This window comes from Toxotes jaculatrix, chromosome 4 (genome assembly GCF_017976425.1).
Source record: "Toxotes jaculatrix isolate fToxJac2 chromosome 4, fToxJac2.pri, whole genome shotgun sequence".
NCBI classification, from domain to species: domain Eukaryota; kingdom Metazoa; phylum Chordata; class Actinopteri; family Toxotidae; genus Toxotes; species Toxotes jaculatrix.
In genome coordinates, this window is record NC_054397.1 from 13,277,601 (window position 1) to 13,294,473 (window position 16,873).

The 16,873-nt window shown below is 43.1% G+C and overlaps 1 protein-coding gene across 2 annotated transcripts in view; it reads left to right on the forward strand.

Annotated features, from left to right (window-relative positions):
* pax5 (paired box 5) overlaps nt 1-16,873 on the forward strand; it is a 50,335-nt gene that overhangs the window by 21,156 nt on the left and 12,306 nt on the right. The window contains exons 5-6 of one of the 2 annotated variants that reach the window (XM_041036337.1): nt 1,706-1,831; nt 9,754-9,938. In XM_041036337.1, the coding sequence (XP_040892271.1) occupies nt 1,706-1,831; nt 9,754-9,938 (311 nt within the window). The remainder of the gene's footprint in view (nt 1-1,705; nt 1,832-9,753; nt 9,939-16,873) is intronic. The other variant, XM_041036338.1, reaches the window with a different exon arrangement.

Consider the following 16,873-nt stretch of genomic DNA (forward strand, 5'->3'; position numbering starts at 1 on the left):
TATTCTCATGTCCACTCTCAAAAAGTCATGAAAAGGAAGATCATTGTTATGTTAAGTTATATTTTGAAAGAAATGAACATAAAAAAGAAACTTAAATCTTTGTTCAGAGCAACAAGGTTTGGTTGTTCATTTGTTATTTATAATCATGTTGCAGACTGAAGCAATAATATCTATTACAAATACGACTGGAAAATTTCAGCTTTTTCTTCGATGAATATCTCAGAGTGCAAATAATATATGGGAGCCTTCTTCTCTCTCTCTCTCTCTCTCTCTCTCTCTCTCTCTCTCTCTCTCTCTCTCCCTCCCTCTCTTCCTCACTTTGTCCTGCAGTGGATTGTGTTTCGGTGTCTCTCATATCTTCATAATCTCACATTGTCGATTAATCTAAATTAATTTCACACACACTACTCCCTGACTCCTGCCTTTTACACACAGTTAGCAGACACACACATGCACCCACATACACCTAGAGCCACCGAGAAACACACACACACACACACACATACACGTATACACGCGCACACATTTACAGATTACACAGATAAATGGGTCCCACTCCCAGGCGGAAAATTGAACATTTGGATTTGCAGAATAAAAGCGTTACGTTCTGATAAAAAAAAAAGACTGAAAAGAAAGAGAAAGGAAAATCAGATAATTGAAGTGCTAAATCAAGTGATGGGAAAAGGAGGGATATGCATTCATTATACTCTCCTTGTCGTTAGCGAAGGAGTAACGGCTGGAAGGGACCTTGATCCTCTGGTTTGTTGTATTCTTTTTTTTTTTTTTCCTCTTTTCGGTCTTGTCTTTCTGTGTTTGGGGGTCTGCTGGGAGAGAGGATTAGGATGTCTGTCTCCACACCTTTCTGTCCCTCCTGGGATACCATACTGTCACTCAACCCCACGTCCGCTTACAGGGGCACAGATAAGGGACCAAGGAGGAGCGAGTGACTGTATATTTCGGTGTGTGTGTGTATGTGTTTGTGTGTGTGTCACTGAAGCGGTGACAAGTATGTCGCTATGTCGCCCGGCGAGGAACTTGTCTCCTCCAGGGGGAAGATTAGAGGGAGAGACAACGAGGAGCAAAATACAGACAGACTTTCTGTCCTTTGTGGCTTTTTTTCCCCCCTCGCTTCAATTTAGTCTGTACAGCCCAGTAAAGTTTTAAAGGATTAAAGTGCATCTTTGTTGAGTTTATGGTGAGAACAAATAGGATTGGATTTAAACTGTGTAGCATTCACTCAGAGGTCTTTTGTTCTCTACACTATCTTTGGTTGTGAAGTCATCACAAGTAACAGAATCAAGAGATCTGAATGTTGCTCTTCAAGTAAACGGTACAGAACAATACATGTTAGTGGAAAGTGGCTCATAATTGTTCAGAAATAGTAGAAATATGGAGTTTATAGTTACACATGCAAATAAAAGTGTTTCTTTTAATTACTCCTGATTACTCCTGTTTCAGGCCACAGTGTTTTGGCTGAGATAAACTTACGTCTATATTTTATTTGACATTTTTGGATAGATGTTTTTGCATTTTTGAAATTCTGTGACCGATTCTGAATTTTTCTCAAAGGGCCTCTGAAGAAAACCTAAGCAGAAGAAAAACTGCTTTCAGTGGTCAAAATCTGTACAATCCTCTCCACTGCCTGTTTTGTGATTTCTCAGTGCATCATTCAAACAGTTTCTTTTGTCATGTGATCTCTCTGCAGCGACGTCTGTGGCAGCCACACAGGTCTCAGCAGTGACCAGCGACTCGGCCGGCTCCTCGTACTCCATCAGTGGCATTCTGGGTATCAGTTCAGCTGCTGATGTGGGCAAGAGGAAGCGGGACGAAGGTGAGCGCAAGACTGTGTTTTTGTATATCCCTGCAATTGCAAATCATTGCAATTTTCAGTGTAAATGGCATGTTTCTAAATATGCACCGATTCCTATGTGCACATATACAAATGTACAACAAACACATTACATGATAATAGGCAGCCTCAGGACCCCCCTCCTTTCCATGAAAGCCCAGATGGAAAAAACTCAGCACACGAGGATCAACGACAGATGTGTGTCTCTGTGTGTGCACATGCAATATGGGAGTTCTAAACCAAACATCTTCATTCAGAGACCCCTATTTGTTAACTAACAGTGGTTCACAGGAGAGCATCCTGAGAAATTAGTTTAATGCGTGCACTATTGATCATATACGCTGTCATACTGGATCAATGTTTTATGCATGTTAATAGAGGTGTGAGCTTGTGTGTGAGGGGGTTCTCTAGTACTCTATGTATGTGTTTGTGTACGTGGGTGTGCATACATGTGATTGTGAGTGTGTATGTGGCCGTGTCAGTGGCATTAAAAAGCCATCACACAGACAGTCTCCTACGGTAAATGAGACAGGACCAGATGTCGGAGTGAGGGGGGGTGGGGGGGGTGGGGGGGTGACAGAACGCCACTAGGGGGTATATCTCGCTCTTTTTCTCACTCTCTCGCACAGACACACACATACAGTACGGGGTCCTTTTCCCACTGCTGATCAGTTTCCAAAACATTCCAGCAGGTTCCAGGATGAATCCCAGGTGCACCTTAAGTGCTCTGATATGTTCAGATACGGCCCACTTCAGAGCACAAGCACTTTAGACCCAGCACAGATACAGACACATAGACTAGATGAACACTTTTTACCACACAAGGGTAGCTGATAATTTTTCCAAGTTTTCCTTCCAATGCGAAATCAACAGACCATCATCCATAGTTTTTAGCTTAGATGAAGGTCACTGCTAACAATAGCATCGTCAGCTATAGTTTCAGGGTTATCCTCTGTCCTTTGACTGAGACATAAGGTCCTCTTTTATGCGTATTTTTCAATTTACGCAAATAGTACAAATGCCGAAATTTTATAAAAAGTCAAAATGTCATGTCATGTCATCATGTGCCGCTTATCTGGGTCCAGGCCCAGGTCGCGGGGGCGGCTGCCGCCCAGTCCACAATGCACCAAAGTCCTACATCACCTCCCATGGGTGGAAAGTCAAAATGCTGCAAAAAAAAATTTTAGCACTTGGCTGAGGTGGTTAGTGAAAAAATAAAAACAAAATGCAACAGAAACAGACTTCACAGATAATTTGTGACATACACAAGGCAAGTGCCTGAGACACCCACTGAGGCTTTGGCTACACTGAAGAGATGCAAACATCAGATCTGTGCTGAAGAGACTGTAACGTTACCCAACTTAATACCTGAAACAATTTGGTTAAAACTTAACCTTAAAACTTAACCACTAAAATTGGATGAAAACTCGACTATAGTAGTGAATCTTGAAATCGAACACAACACTTTTCATACTAACCCATAATTGTCCTTTTCACAGCAGACATTTTGACTTTTTATATGATGAAATGCAACTAATAATGCTGAAGATGGCCCTGTTTCGTTAAGGTGTGTTTTTCCAGGGTGCTGCTATTGTGCCCACTGGTTCACTGACTTGGCTCACAAGGAGTGGAGCCAATGTTATCAGTTACAGCTGTGCATTTCCTGCTATGACAAGTCCAAATTTCTGCTGTGAAATACATCTGATGATGGGTTTACTTTTAATTTAAAGCCTTATTTTACTGACAAGAACATTACATTACAGAACACTAACATGAATCATGTACGATTACACAAATGTATCCCTCTCCATTATGCATACTCTAATGTCTGTGGTAAAGGCTTTGTGGTGGGATTTGTTGTTAAAGCAGAATCTATGTAATCTAATTAGCAGCATTATCACTTCACATTGTTTTTTATGTGCATGGCGTGCTACACCATGTGCTACATGTGTGGTCTGTTGGTGTTTTACAATGACTGGACCTTGTGTTTCGTAATTCATATCGAAAACATGGTATCACTACTCGTTTCACTTGAGCGTCCAGAAAGCGTCACTCGAGCGCTGTCGCACCGCGTCACGTTTTGCTTGTGTGTTTTATCTGCAATGTTTCTGTGGCAGAGGTCTGCGCGGTTGGCTCTGTGGTCTAATTAACAGCATTGCTAATCACAGCTTCCATTAGAGCAGCCCCCGCTGGATAATGACACACACACACAGCAAGGGGCGACAGGGGGAACAGCATGCACTGACATGGACAGACAAACACATACACAAACACACAATAATGTAAGCTTCCCTCACACACTCACACCCATATGCTTGACTGTAAGGACATCTGTACACACACAAAGGCAAAAAGACATCACACACAAGAGACCCACAATCACACAGCGTTCTCTCTGAGCAGCTGAATATGTTACATATACAGTAACAAGACAGTCAGAGAGACCCTCGGTGTCTTTCACATGCACCTTGGAGCATCAGATGAGGTTCAAACCTTGACCTTCCACGTATGAAGCAAAGAATTTAAAAGCCTGATAAAAGAAGTGAACACTGGGCTTCATTCTGTTATGTTGGGACTAGGAATCAGGCCAGGACCCAAAAGCAATAACCCCCAAGACAGGCTAGGAGTAACTTAAAGTCTTTTAATGAACCAAAAATCACTGGAAGTGTCCAGGGCCAGGGAACAAAACTCAAACAACCAAAAGAAACCAAACCAAGCGGAAATACAAAACGTCCTGACATGCAAACAGAGGAAACCAAGGTAAGTCCATGAGGTGGGGAAAAAGGCACAGGCAAGGCACAGGTATGGGAACGAACACAGGGAAGACACAGACTCGGATACACACTCGGGCATGGACACACACTCAGGCATGGACACAGACGAACCGACAAGGACACAAGGAAATAACAAGACTTAAATACACAAGGCAATAGGCAACAGGTGAAACCAATTAGGGTGGGGCAGACAATCACAAGTGGAGGGAAATAAGACAAAGACAGGAAGTAGAACAAGACAAGATACACAAGGGCCATGATTTCAAAATAAAACAGGAACAGTGAAAAAAACTTAACAAGAGTCCGAGAGTCCAAAAGAAAGTTCAAAACATAACCAAAAGAGAACAGCCCCCTTAGGGGCTAGTCATGACACATTCACCAAGATCTTCCAAAGGGTTTTTTTCTTAAATTTGTTCTTGAGAAAGGTCCCTAGAAAAGTCAACGTTAGATTCATGACGTGTTCTTAAACCTCCGAATTATTCGCACGTGTTCTTATAATTATGAATCCCATTGTCCTCGTAAATTGAAAGCTCGTGGCAGTTGTTCCTAATTTGCATAGGTAAATGCCCCATGAATCCCCATAAAAGGACGTCAGACTACACACACAGAAATTAAAAAGAAAAGTTGGGAGAAAAGTCAAGAATTCCCAAACAAAAATCTAAAGGTGGTGGAGCACCCAGCTGAAGACATAAGAAAAACTTCAGCAGTTCTGAAGTGGAGGTACTGCTGCAGGAAGTGAACAGCAAACGAGCTGTCATATTTAGTAGTGTCAGTAGCGGATATAAAATAACAAAAAAAAGGATGCTATTACTCAGTCAGTGAACACAGTATCCGGAGAAGGGTGCATAACTGATGGCTGATCTCAAATCTGACACCAAAATAAATAAATAAATACTGCCTAACACAGAAGAGACACACCGCCCACAGCAGGGGGAAAGGCTTGCCCAGAGTCATCTGACTTGGACCAATGCATCGGGGCCATAATTAGAAAGACAGCAGTCTCAGGTGTGCCATCAGCTGAGCATTTGGACACTGGAAGATGCAGCAGATCTTGAGGCAGCAGTAAATGTGCCATTGTGCAAGTAGGCCTAGGGTGCAGAAGCCTATAAATTGAGCCTATAAATGAGGAGTTTGGTTTGGGGAAACAAACATATTGCACTTTCACAGCAGGTTAACAATCAATGAATCACACTTATGTTTTGCCTGCTCCATGACCCTGATATGGTGCATGGTGGTTTGCTAGCACGACTTTCTTGAACACTTAAATGGAACTGAGCTATAGTTAGTGTTATTAATACAAGCCTCTTGCTATAACATGAGTAAGAATGCATCATATCATATCATATCATATCATATCATATCATATCATTCCATATCATTACAACATGCTGCAGGAAAGCTTGTGTTTCTGCTTGTAATTTATAAGCATAGAAATGGCAGCTGTGCAAGTGATGGGAACACAGGAAGAAGACGAGATCAGTAGCATGTGTTTGTGTGTGTGTGTAAATCAGCAGCAGGAGTGTGTGGGGGTAAAGCCCTGTGGTGACCTGTGCCCCCAGCCAAAGAAAGGGGAAGTGGGGGTTTGACCGGCGACAGAATGTAGTGAATGGAAGAACTTGACTTGTGGGGCCAAAAGGGGACCATTGTATCTTAACCTATTCTTTTACACACAGAGGCTGTGTGTGTGTGTGTGTGTGTGTGTGTATACATGGATATGAAGGGCAGAACAGGTGGTGCCAGTTATTGAAGGGAATGTTTCTTTTCTTTGAACTCGAGTGAAAAGTATTCTCAGTATGTTTGAGAAGAAGGAGAAACATATATAGTGGTTGTTCAAAACCTTCTTTCACATGAAGAAGAAATAGTGTCAGTGGCATTTACCCAGAATGCCAGGGTGACCTCTCACCCCCTTGTGCATCCACTGTGACATGCAGCAGTTACCAGATAAAAGACACTGGGAATAAGCAAGAGATGGAGTACGGCGGACAGGATGGAGGGGAGCTCCGCCCTTCACCCTGAGTTCCTCTCAGTGCCTCCCACCCCTCAAAACTTTGATCTGTGGAGTTGAGATGGGACACACACACACTCTCTCTCACACACACACACACACACACACAGACACACATGCATGCACAGGCTGGGGCTATGAGGTCAGACTTAAAACCTTTGTCCTATCAGTATGATAATCCCTGTCAAGTGCAAAATGATGCACACTGGTGGTGTCTTACACACACTCATGCACACACACACACACACACACACACACACACAACACTCACATACAGGTGACAACCCACCTAACTCTCAGAGGTATTTGGATTTAATAATTCAAGTGTTCCTGGGTTGCTGAAAAATGGCAACGGCAGGCAGAGTCAGAGGAGGATGGTGATTGAGAGAGAGAGAGAGAGAGAACCAGGAGGTAGAGAGAGAGAGCGAGTGAGTGAGCAAAAGAGAGAGACAGAGAAGGCGGAAGAGAGAGGAAAAAGGCAGAAAGGAGAGAACAATAAGGGCTCATTGTTTGTTTTGTTCTGCTCTGAAAAAGAGGGAAGAGAAGCGCTTCCCTTCTGAGACTGACTCACAGAGATAGAGGCAGCTGTGTGTGTGTGTGTGTGTGTGTGTGTGTGTGTGTGTGTGTGTGTGTGTGAGCGTGCATGCGTGCGTGGATCCGACAGTGAATAGGATTTAACCCGTCACGGCAATGAGTTTCTTTACCCATCCATGGATACAATGAGACCAGCCGGATATCAAGCTACCCACCCACCCACACCCACATCCACACCAACACGCACACATACAAGCATACACACACCTACACACATTCATACAGATGAATGGACAATATTGATTATCATAAGTAAAAGCTTTGCTCTTACTGCTCGATTACAGTAGGCTCTGTCTTTCCCTTTGCTCCCTGTCTTTCTCTAGTTCTTTGTGGGCACTCTGTCGGCTTGGGTCAGTCTTTCAGGGTGTGTGTGTGTGTGTGTGTGTGTGTGTTGTGTGTGCATGTGTGTGTGCGCGACAGAGAGAAAGCAGAAAGCAATAAGCTGACTGAAATGGTGCCATCAGAGCTACATGATTGATCAATTGAATTCCATCATGGGGACTGGCCAGTGGGATTAAATGGGTCGCCGTGGGTTACCAGGCTAAAGCATCATACTGGCTTTATCTCCCCCCTGATTGGTCTGTCACTGGAGACCTGGACCATACACTCACACTGCTCCCAGCAGCTGTATATGTGTATGTGTGTGTGTGTCGTTATAGAAGTGAATCGAGATTATGATCAAGCAGTGTGTTTGTGAGAGAGTGGGTGAAAGGGGTTTTGTGTACTCAAAAGGTTTGGCGAGGTTCTGTGAGGTACGTAGCACTGTGTGAGTGTGAAGGTTTTTTTTTTTTTCCTCCAGCAGTTGGTTACAGTCTTATGATTTGAGGTTTACTTTAAGTCTTTGAAATGAAATGTGTCAGGCCTACATTTATCACTTCATGTTTCAGACATTGCCTTTCAGAGGGTACCACTCAAACTAGGAAAATACAGCTTGCAGCCAGTTTCAATAGCGTTATACAGTTGTAGACCGATGGATTAGTATGTGGTTAAAATGCTTTTATACCATGGTTATTATAGTTAGTGACGTTACTTGAGTCAGCATTGGTTGGGTCTGAAGACCACTGGTTTGAAAAAAAAATCAGTGGGTGTGGAGTTACAAAGAAGTGAGCTTACCAGATCTTTGTTGCCTGTTTTGGATCTCTGCTTGAAGCTAGAGGCTTAAGGCTACATTAGCTGCCACAAGCATAACACACCCGCACCTCTGATCAAACTCTTAACACACCCGCACCTCTGTCAAGCAGCATTGTGGGTAATGTAGGTGCCAGGATTTGACACGCCCTAACTATCTGCTTGCTAAGTTATTGGGAAAATGACCCTGTTCACTGGCACTGACTGTTAGCATTCAGTGTAAGCTGTGAGGTAATAAATTCATGGCATGTTTCCAGATCTCAGCACTTATTTTCGAGTATACAATGTTATCATAACCCAAAGAAATGCTGGCCAAAATAATGAAAATAAAACCCAAAAAAGCATAGAAGATAAGTAATATTTTCACAAATACCCTAGAACTCCAACTCTAGTTTCTTTTTCTTTCTTTCTTTCTTTCTTTCTTTCTTTCTTTCTTTCTTTCTTTCTTTCTCCTTTTTCTTGCTACATCACGCTTTGTTTTTTCTTTGGACCTCAGTTTGGCGCAAATGGATCTGTATTTTCTGTTCAAATGGGAAAAAAAAAAAAATATATATATATATATATATATATACACACACACACACACACACACACACACACACACACACACACACACACACACACACATATGAAGCACCTTCCCCCACTCCACCTGTCTGTCATATCACTACCCCTGCTGCCGGACACACACTCACACACATACACACACGCCAAACACACAGTGACCCCCAGGACTAAAATAGGCTCTCAGGACCAGTTTGGAGCAATGAATTGGCTGTATAGCAGGGGATTTTCACCCTCATCCCCTTTTTCTCTTTATCTTTTTCTCTCGTTCTCTCTTTTCTAATCATTTGTGGGCCGCGACTCTTCAGAGTTCTTATAATTGTCTCGTTCAGTCCCTCAGCCTTGCAATAACTGCAGGATACGAGAGCTCACAGTCTAATACTGATACCACAGCAATATATATTTGTGTGTCTGTGTGTGTATGGGTGATATGACAAGAGAGACGGAGGAGCGTGTATACGTGAGAGACGAGGGTGTACTTTTGAGAGATCAAGAAGGAGCGACAGCGTGTGCTCAGTAATGGATTGCATTTGTATAGCATTTTCTCCGAGTCTCCACAATCTATGAAGTCACTCAGTCCTAAATCAGCTCACTGGAGTTCATCTGAGTCTATACTTCACTCTAACTTCTTTCTCCACATCTGCCTCAGTGATTTATTTTATCAACCCACGCCTTTACTCCTCTCTTCATTCCTCTCCAGTTTTTCCCTCGGTCACACACACCAGAACACATTATTGCTCCTCTTTAAACCTCTTCTCTTTCTCCTTTCATTCTCCCTTAAATATCCTACATTTACAACTCCTCTAATCTCACTCCTTTCTCTTGCCTTCCCTGTACAGGCTTGCAGGAGTCACCACTGGCCAACGGGCATGGCCACAGTGGGCGGGACTTCCTCAGGAAGCAGATGCGAGGGGAGCTGTTCTCGCCGCAGCAGATCGAGGTACTGGACCGCCTGTTTGACAGACAGCCATCCTGTCCAATCCAATCCAGCTCTGACCTCTATGTGAGCCCTGACTCTGGCAAGGTAAGGGCGGGGCATCATGCAGGCTCTGGGCTCAGGCTGAGTTTGGGAACAGGTTAAGGGATGAAAGACAGCTGGGTGTTCAAATGAAAAGCAGAGTGGATGCAACAGAATGTTGTCCATGAAAAACTTACGAACAGAAGCCGAACAGAAACAGAGTGTAGTTGTGGGGTGTCTGGTGGTGGCCACCGTAAACTAAAGCCAAGCCCCCACCAGACACAGCACCAGATTTTGGGTCACTTCCACAGCACTGTTGGCAATGCTTTTAGCCCTGCACACATCCACTTATACTGCCCTTGCCGCACTGCCTTGAGTTCAGCCTATTTCATAACCATGCATGCATAGCCAGCATTGCTAAAACTTTTCATAGTGATGTTATGATTCCTAACAGTTTACTTGTAAGTTTCGTGCTCATTTAGCAATTTCTATTAGTGTCAACAAATCCCATAAAAAGATCAAAACCAACATTAAACTGATCCTATTAACATGCACTGCCTGTGTAACCAGAACAAGACACGCTTTCTTGTGCCAGCCCTGATCACCACTATGAAAATTGCTTGGCTCTACTGATGGTTAGAGGTGCCAAACACAGTGCATACCTCCAGAACTCAAAACTGAAACAAAACAGAAAGGGAAGAGGTATTGAGCTTCCTAGGAGAGATAAAAGATCATTTAGACATTTTGTTGGTATTACAGGGAGCAATCCTAAATCCATGACCCTGGACCACACTCAATTAGCTTACTGAGCTAAAGATTCATTGGTAGATACATGTGGTTGATTCCTTTACCTACAGGTGTGTTTCTAGGGGAATAGAACCTTCATTAAAACTAGTGATACAGAACCACAGATATACTGCCAAACTTACTGCAACCTGTCTACCATATTTGCAAACTAAGCATTAGTGTTTGGAGCTTGATGCAGCTGTAATATGAAATGCTTGTCTCTGCTTTTAGCTGAAAGCCTGTCCTGCCTGCTATGCCTTGCCATGCCCTGTCAGTCTTGATGAAATTAGTCACACTGCACAACAAAATTATAATTTAAGTATTCAGAATTATATTTCGTAAACAATACATGAGCAGCACATACATCCTAACCGACTGCTTTTACTTGTTTCATGTCTGTTGCTCACTAAGTGATCTGAAAATATTAGCGCCAAGTCGTGTTTTCTCTGTTAGCCTGACAAACCGCTGTGTGTTTCTGTGCTCTGATAGACAACGTATTGGCTGCAACAGAGACCCAGTCAGGCCTGGCCTATTGATGTTTCTATAATCTAGACACACTGCAGGGGTTAATGAGCATATTGACACGGGTCTTATTATGACCTCACTTCCTGCTGCTCAGGGACACAGAGGGAGCAGTCCACATGCTGATGCATCTTGGGAATGTGCTGCATATGTGTGTGTTGTTTGAATGCGAGAGAAAAAGATGAGAAAACAAGAGCGAGAAAGGGCGTGTCTGTGTGTCTAAATGTTGCATCTAAATTGACCTCCCGCCCTTCCCCAGCACTAAGTTAATATAAATCTGAGTGGAATAGACAGGTGTAAGAAGTACACTGCATAACAAAATGACAACAAGCTAGCATTTGTATTCTCTCTACATTTTCTCAAATGTCTTCTAATCTGCAGCCCTCCAGTCAATATTAAGGAAACATTTTGCCAGCATCTCAAAATGACATTAATGTTTCCACAACCTTTAAAGATATTCCTACTTTGGGTTTATTTATTCAGTCAATGTCAAGGGCAAGAGGACAAACACTTAATGGTGGAGCAGTAGTAAATGGAACCACAGACAGGCTACAGCCTTAGACCTATAGGGCAGAGTTTGGCTTTTTAGCCCATTCACATCCCTCTGACCGACATGGAGAGTGGAGTGGCACAGGGCGAGAGGTCGACAGGGATTCGCTGTAGCAGCTCTATAGACTACGACTTGAGACCATAATACCCATGATTCATAGGTCAGTGTCCTCTCTGAGCCTGGTCAAGCCACTGGGGTCGAGGTCGGGGATAGGGGCTTTAAACCCTGGGTCGCACTGGGGTCAAACTGGCTTTAGGAACTGCATCACAAAGAGATGCAAGCACACACACACACTCGCTCGCTCTCTCACTCTCACATCACTATCTCTCCCTCTACCTCTGCTCCTTTCTCTCATCCTGTCTAATCGACCACCACCCCCCTTTTCCCAGCCTGCATTTCCCAGAGGGAATGATTGACAGTCATACCCTTAACACTGACACACTGACAGCTACAGCTCAGCCTCTTTGGTATGTGGGCTGTCTGAGGTGTGTTTGTGTTTGTGTTTGTGTTTGTGTGTGTGTGTGTGTGTGTGTGAGGCGGTATCGGTGGTGTTATGGTCAAGGAGGGTCACGCTGTGTTGTGAGTGACATTCCTAAAAGATGCCCGATAAACTTGGCCCTGCTGTTTTTTCTACTGCTGTTGCAGTGTGTGTGGGGGTGTCTTTGACGGAGCGATGGTGTGTATTTGTGAAAGAAAGAAAAAGGTAGAAAGAGTAAGCAAGTAAGAGAGAAGCAGAGGTGCAAGAGGCTCAATTTCAGGTGCCAACAGTATATTATAATGGTATACTAATATACTGTAATTTCAGTGGTTATTCCAAGCTCCTTATTATCTTTTGGCTTTCTTGCACTGAAACACGAGCCTCATTCATTATTTCTTCTTCCTTCATTCCACTTGAACTGATAAAGAATAAAATTGCTCACATTCCTCACAAGCAAATCTTATTTTATCTGTCACCAGTAGTTACTCTTCTATCCTGTTTGTCTCAGACCTTCTCTTTATCTTTTCTCCCTAACAAGCCATCCTTTTATCTCATCTCCCTCTCCTGCTCTTGTTCCCCCTCTCCCTGTAGTCTATTAAGCCCCACTATTAATTTGTGTGTGCGTGCTCATATGTGTGTCTGCATGTGTGCCTGTCAGAGAGAGTTCATTTGAATTTCCCTTCAATCACTTCCCATTACCCAGGTGATAAATCAGCAGGGCTGACGAAGCCCCCACCCATCCATGCTGCCCCAGGGTCCAAATGCCCGCCCCGGTACCAACCAGCCTTGCTTCACAGGGATATAGAAGGAAAAAGAGAATGCCATTCTCTCAATCAATACAGCTTAAAGAGAAGCAGAGAGGTCAAAGGTGATCTCCTCTGAAGGATGGAGATGGTTGAACTGGTCAAACGAGGGTGACAGACTCACAATGCACATTAGCACGCTTTATAACTGCCCTATAAACAGATTATTACACCTTTCACTTCTGTCTTTATCATCAACCAGATGATAAGAACATTACATTTAATTTCCTAACAGCTGGGGACTGTAGTTTTCAGCAAGTGTTACCAAAACAGGAGTAAATAACATTTGCTGGAGACTATTTTCAGCTGCGGATTACTACACATTTTGTAGTATACTGAATATTTACAGCAGCAGCACGGTGTATGTGTGACTGAGCCACTTGACCCATTTGTGCAGTCTGTGTTGATTTACCCCAAACAGCCAATGTACAGACTCTTTATGGGAGTGTCTGTGTGTGTTGGTGTTTGGCTTCTGACTGATCTCCTTACTCATTAGGAACTCTGTGTGTAGATTTATAAAGACCCGTGCTTGCGTCTAATTGCAGCCACTCAAGTCTTTCCACTGGCTCTGTATGCAGTCATAATTCTTGTGAGTAGGACGAATTCACATTTTGCTTTTATCATAACTGTAACAAAAATATCGAATATCACTACCATCACCCTGTCCCTTCTGTGCCATTAGTATGTAACCACCAGTCTTGGACCAACCAAACAGGCATTGACCACCAACACAGTAATATTTAATTTCAAAATTAAAATCAATTAATTATTCACAAATGAGAAATGTTCAGACCAATTTTCTCATTCAAAATTTATGGACTTTTACAGCCTCTCCACAGAGTTGAAGTCTGGCATGTCTGGAAATGAATATCCTCCCCACTGTGGCCACGCTCAGTTTGAGCGCAGATGAATTCCTTCCTCACAATCCCTGTCTCAGTTTGTGGGCCTCTGAGGGAATTGTATTTGTTTATAGTCAAGCCTTTTTCCATCAGGAGTACACAAGACAATGCAGAGAGATGGAGAGAGAGTGGGAGATGGAGAAATCGGAGCTATTTGGGCAATGGAGAAAAAGGAAAATACTATTATGCAAATGGTGCAAGCCAACAAGGCCAGTCTCTCTCTCTCTCTCTCTCTCTCTCTCTCTCTCTCTCTCTCTCTCTCTCTCTCTTTCTCTCTCTCTTTCTCTCTCTCTCTTTCTCTCTCTTTCTCTCTCCCTCTGTGTGTATGTGTGTGTGTGTGTGTCAGAGGGCCGATTAGGGCTCATCTGTTATTGATGTGAGATTTGGACCAAACCATTACCTTCCCATATCTGAGTCAGTAGACCAAGCTGTGTGTGTGTGAGAGAGAGAGAGAGAGAAAAGAAACAATAGTAAAACTGCTGTAAAGGTCCTCAGAGTTGTATAGTCCTTTAGATAGATCTTCATAGGCCTTCATACAGAACTAATATAGTGGATTGTAGCTAATCTACTTATAAACTATACTTATATCTATATCTACTTAGTAATCTACCAGCAATGTAAATGATTGGACAGCTCAGAGCTTTGGTGGGTGACATTTGTGTCACATTTTTTTTGCAGCATGAGCTTTTTTTTCTGTCAAAACCTCTGCACTGGGACCCCCAAAGCATTTACACAGTGGGTTCAATGAAATGAATGAAGGGCCTGTATTGTATTTACGTATCCTGTCAGAGTTTCACAAAGGAATCACACTTTCAGGAGCTCCCATCTTTCCTCATGTCTTACTCTAGCCAATTCGCTCAATCATGTCAATCCCACTCTGATCTTCTAGGGATGTTATTTATATCTACCTACCTCCTTTCCTCTTTCCTTTCTTGCTATGACTTCCTGCCCCAGGTCCAACTCCTTTTTTTTTTTTTTTGCCCCGTACAACTCCCCCACCTCTACTACCACCACTACCCCCCAAAACCCCAACCCCACTCCATGGCCTGGCAGCTGCGTCCCTCCTCTTTGATGAGGGCTGATGGCGCTGTATGAGCGGTGGAATTGACAACATTTACGGGGGCGAATGAGAATGATCCATCTTCCTTAGCGGGCCTGTCACCCCACTGGCCAAACTTCATCATGGCCAATTACCACGGCAGACCCCTTCTTCTCTGCTGCTGCCTGGCCCCCATCTACATGGATACATGGACACATTAGACACCATTATAATAAGACAGAGAGCAGCCAAGAGAGGGAGGAGGGGGTGTAGGGATAGCATGTATGATTGGCTGAAAAAAAAAAAAAAAAAAAAAACTACAGGTGTGATGTGTGAGGGGGGTGAGAGGGGGAGGCGTTAAGAGAGAAAAGAGGGCTTAAAAATGTGTCTGAAGCCTAAAGAGAGAGAGAGGGGGGGGGGGGGGGGTTGCGTAGTGTACAGGGTAAGCTCTTATTTGGCAGGTCACAGTCCAGTGGTTGTGTTGTGTGTTGACGAGCACAGGGGTGTTTAAGAGGTCAGTGAGCACAAACACACGCCTACACTTACACCTCTACACACACACACACACACACACACAGATGCAGAGGTATTAAAAGGGTCAGTGCAAAACTCTCACCTCATCACCTAAAGGAAATTCTGATTGCTGTCATTAGTGTACACACACACACACACACACACAGGTCAGCAGTAACAAAAAGGAAAAAAGAATGGGAGCCATTTAATGCAGAAAAGTGAGAAAATGTAGAGACGAAGCATAAAGAACACAGGCATGTAAAGTGCTTCAAATAACTAAGTAGTAATTAACATAATTAAGAAAGCCATATCCAGTATATAAGCACATTGCATTCATTCCCATTTTTGTCCAAAGCGATTTAAACCTTTCTGCACACACATTCAATGGGAGCAATGGCTTAAGGACACTTCAACATGTGGACAGAAGTGATGATTTAATAGCTGGTTCATGTATGTATATACATTGTTGGCTACCTCCAGGTGAACATGTGTCTATCTTCTCCAGCGGTGTAACCCAGAAGTGTTTAGTATGTGCACGAACAAATCTCCTCCATCACCAACATCACTGACTGAATCAGCAGCTTTTTGCTGTGGAGCTCCACTCACTGGTGACTCACAGCAGCTCAGTACTGCCCGGGAAGAAGTGCCAAGCTTGGAAATCGTTGTGTGCTAAAGGAGCTGTTAGTCAAAGCTTTTGGTGCTCCTAATGCCTCTTCATAATTACATTTGTCCACAATTTGAGAGAACAGCTCCTGTCCTTTTATCTGAACACACAATTTTGCAAACATTAACAAATACAAAGTCACCAAAAGCATACAAAGGCACACACACATACATATAGAGCCAGAAGACAGGTCATTTGCCCATCATGAGCACATCAGCACTGAGAATCTATGGTAGTTAATCTATATATAGTTGGCCATCAGGGTCAATACCATCACTTTAAATCATCACACACCCACACACACACTTTCTCACACATAAACACAGATCTGGCAGAGAGATTAGGATGGATTGGTCATGGCTGTGTGCTGGGGTCAGATACAGGTGAAGGGACAGTTTCCATCCATCTATCTATCTGTCTGCATTCTGGGAGTGTGAGAGAACAAGCTTTAACCAGGTTCATACAGATAAGAACAATAACTAGTTGCCTGCAGTATTGGGGTTGATCCAAAGCTCATAATCTATGTTACTAATGATAGACTTTTTTGTATACTCTTGTATAAACAAGCTGCAGCATTTTCATTTTTATGGTTTAGGGTGCAGGTAAAAAGAGAAGAGCGAGGAGAGAGAGGAGCAATCAAAAGGGAAATGGTGGCAATTTTTAAAATTATATCCTTATATTAAATTATTTTAAATTAACTGCCATTAATTTTATCAAGGTGATATACAGTATTCTACTGTTGATCAA